At 63.6% G+C, this 3,134-nt stretch overlaps 1 protein-coding gene across 1 annotated transcript; it reads right to left on the bottom strand.

Moving 5' to 3' along the window:
• Positions 1-215: 215 nt before the first annotated feature.
• On the bottom strand, positions 216-2,211 carry NKX2-2 (NK2 homeobox 2). Its single transcript, XM_044442944.1, is given in 3 exon segments — positions 216-781; positions 1,955-2,118; positions 2,120-2,211. Coding segments are annotated over 3 exon segments (822 nt in total).
• Between the last annotated feature and the right edge of the window lie 923 nt (positions 2,212-3,134).

Raw genomic sequence — 3,134 nt, 5'->3', positions numbered from 1 at the left:
CAGTTGTAGGTAGACAGGACCGCTCGCCACGGCGCGGTTTTCGCTTCCTCTTGTAAACATGGCGCACACAACACCCCCGCAGGACGGGGGCGGACTCCCGCCCCACAGAAGGCGACCCCTCCCCACCCGGCCTCCGCTCCCCGCCGCGCCCCCCTCCCCGGGCCCGCCGCACCGGGCCGGCCGCCGCGCCTCGGAGTCTCTGGGCCCGGGGGCGCTCACCAAGTCCACTGCTGAGCTTGCACCAAGTGGTGCGCCGAGGGGTACTGCGCGGCGCCGGAGGAGCTGTACTGCGCGTTGTACTGGACGTGCTGCAGCGACTGGGCGCTGTAGGCCGAGAAGGGGATGCCCGCCGGGAAGGTGGCGGCGGCGGCGGCCAAGTCCTGCGCCTTGAGCGCGTGGCACGGCTTGCCGTCGCGCACCAGCACCGGCACGGCCACGCGGCGCGGCGACGGCAGCGGCGTCACCTCCATGCCCTTCTCGGCCCGCGCCCGCTTCATCTTGTAGCGGTGGTTCTGGAACCAGATCTTGACCTGCGTGGGCGTGAGGCGGATGAGGCTGGCCAGGTGCTCGCGCTCGGGCGCCGACAGGTACCGCTGCTGCCGGAAGCGCCGCTCCAGTTCGTACGTCTGCGCCTTGGAAAAGAGCACCCGCCGCTTGCGCTTCTTGCCCGCGTCGCCGCTGCCGGCCGTGTCCTTGTCGTTGTCCGGGGACTCGTCCGCCGAGGGCTCGGGCGACTTGGACGCGGCGTCCTGCTGCGAGTTGCCGGTCGCCAAGCCGTGCACTGCGGGTAGAGCCAAAGAGAGGCCGATCAGGAGGAGGAAGGCGGGCGGGAGGCGGCAGGACCCCCTCTCCACCCCGCTCCCGCGCGCCGGGCCCCGCAGCCGCTCCCCCGCGCCCGCCCCGCAGCCGGAAAGCGGCCGGGCGCGGAGACGCCTCTTCTCCCGGGCCCCGGGCCCAGCCGTGCCGCCCTTCGCGGGCTGGCTAACCCCACCGAGGCAGCCCCAGGAAACGGGGACTGGAAAGGCCGGGCCTCCGTGCCCGCCGTGGCGGAGCCGGCGCCGGGATTGCGGGTGGGCTGCGGTTGCTCCGAAGCATGCAGCCGACGCGTGTTACGCTCTGCGCGCGTTCTCTCCCTGGCCCGTCCGTGCAAGCACCGCCTGTGCGTGCAGCATCCCCCTCGCCCTCTCTCTCTGCGTGTGCCACACACGTGCAAAAGTGCGTGCGGAGGTGCGACACGACACGATACAGGTGAAAACACACGCACGCCCAGGTATATTAAGAAATGCTTTAGGAAACGTAATACAGAAAGAACAGGCGATACGGGAGTCTGGCTTTGGACAGAGGATTGTCATCGTGGGAATACTGGGAGCAATCCCCGCTTCTGCTTTTTCTCTTTTCAAGCGGGGGCTTGCGCAGGAGAACTTCCCCCGCTTCCAACACTTGGACTTTGGACACTTCCCTTTAAAACAAAAGACAAACAACCCGAACGGATTTCTTTTCTGCGCTACGTGGATTGATTTTTAAGGGAGAATTCAACAAGCCATTCTTTGATCGGGGAGCCAATGGGCCGGTTTGCAAACGCCTCAAGCCAGGCCGTCCAAACTCGCCCACAAAGCAGGCTCTGTTCGTTAGAAAAGCAGAAAGGATGCGAGGGAAGGGGCGGATGGATGGGGGAATTCGGGATGCGGTATTTTAACACCTTTCCTAACCGTGTTGCTTTCCTGTCTGTTTCTCCCTCGTGACTAAACGAGGATTCGCGACTGCCACATCCTCGTTTAAGAGAATTAAAGAACGAAAAAGTCCCGCGACACGTGTGATGCTGAAGGAGGGCTTTAGAAACACGCGACAAACCCACACGCGCGAGCGCGTGGGAGCACCCCGGCGCATCCGGGTTCCTGCGGGGTGCTGCCGGCCCCACGCGCGACGCCGGCCCCGGGTAAGTTCGGCTACTCACACGAGTACTGGATGCTGTCGGTGGTGGCGAGCCAGCGCGTGTAGGGGTTATCCGTGCCGTCATAGAACGGGCTCTTCAAGGGCAGCGTCGGGACCGCGTCCAAGGCGGTGGTGCCCACCACGCCGGGCTTTTGGGGGGCTCCCGAGCCCTCTGTCTCTTCCCCCCCCCTCCGCGGGGGATGCGTCCTCGTCCTTGGTGTCAGGCAAGTCCAAAATGTCCTTCACAGAAAACCCGGTCTTTGTACTGGTCAGAGCCATATTCCGGCGGAATTCTGCGCGGGGGACTTGGAAGGACCAGCTCGCGTATCGACCCTCCGGCTTCGCCAGGCGCACACCTCGCAGGGATGGGGGAGGGAGAGAAGGGAGGGGGCCGGGGGCTGGAAGAGAGAAGGGACGGAAATTCGGGGAGCGGGGAGGGGGAGAGGCCAGGAATCAGCGGTGGTCCCTCGGCATAGGAGATCCGTTGTTCCGGGCTCGGGGCTTCGCGCGCGGCGCGGCGCAGCGCAAGGGGCGGGCGGGCCTCCGCGGGACTTTGTAACTCCAGGAAAAATGCCAACGTGCGTTTACTCGAAGGTCCGCTTTAAGCCCAGCGCGCTGACGGAGCCTCGGTGAAAAAAAGCCATTGCTGAGACGGCCAGTCCATATAAGGTTGGTCTCCGCACATGAACCTGCGGAGAGGGAGAAGGGGGGGGGGAGATGCATTAAACACGCAAAAGGTTGGCCACGTGTGGGCGGGTCTTCGAAGTCAAGTGGATGAAGACAGTGTTTGCAGATGTGAAATTGCGGGGTTGGGGGGAATACGTGCCTCCCCCATTGGTGCCGTAGCACCGATGAGTGCCGTAACGTGTCAATTAATTACCCAAATGGGGAGGGCTCTTTCTGCACAGTATTTACATACAAAGGAGCGCCAAGGAGCCAGATAGTCCGCGCACTTGAAAGCGCGTTTTAACAAATTGCCAGTGGAACGAGGAAGCTGCGCCACCCGCAGCCACGCGCAGCTTGGCCGGTTCTCGCGGCTGGCATCCCCCCCCCCCCCCGTTCCTTCTGTCTTTCTACAGGCAAGCCGGAAAATTGACTCTTTTGCAGTGGCTGGAGCTAACCTGGCAACCTGCAGATGAAGCGGGAGAGGAGAGGAGAGGAGAGGGAAGGGAAGGATAGGAAAGGAAAAGAAAAGAAAGGAG

Source organism: Varanus komodoensis, unplaced genomic scaffold (genome assembly GCF_004798865.1).
Source record: "Varanus komodoensis strain SLA01 unplaced genomic scaffold, ASM479886v1 scaffold40, whole genome shotgun sequence".
NCBI lineage: Eukaryota > Metazoa > Chordata > Lepidosauria > Squamata > Varanidae > Varanus > Varanus komodoensis.
The sequence above is the reverse complement of the archived record's forward strand: the minus strand, read 5'-3'. Positions and strand labels throughout refer to the sequence as shown.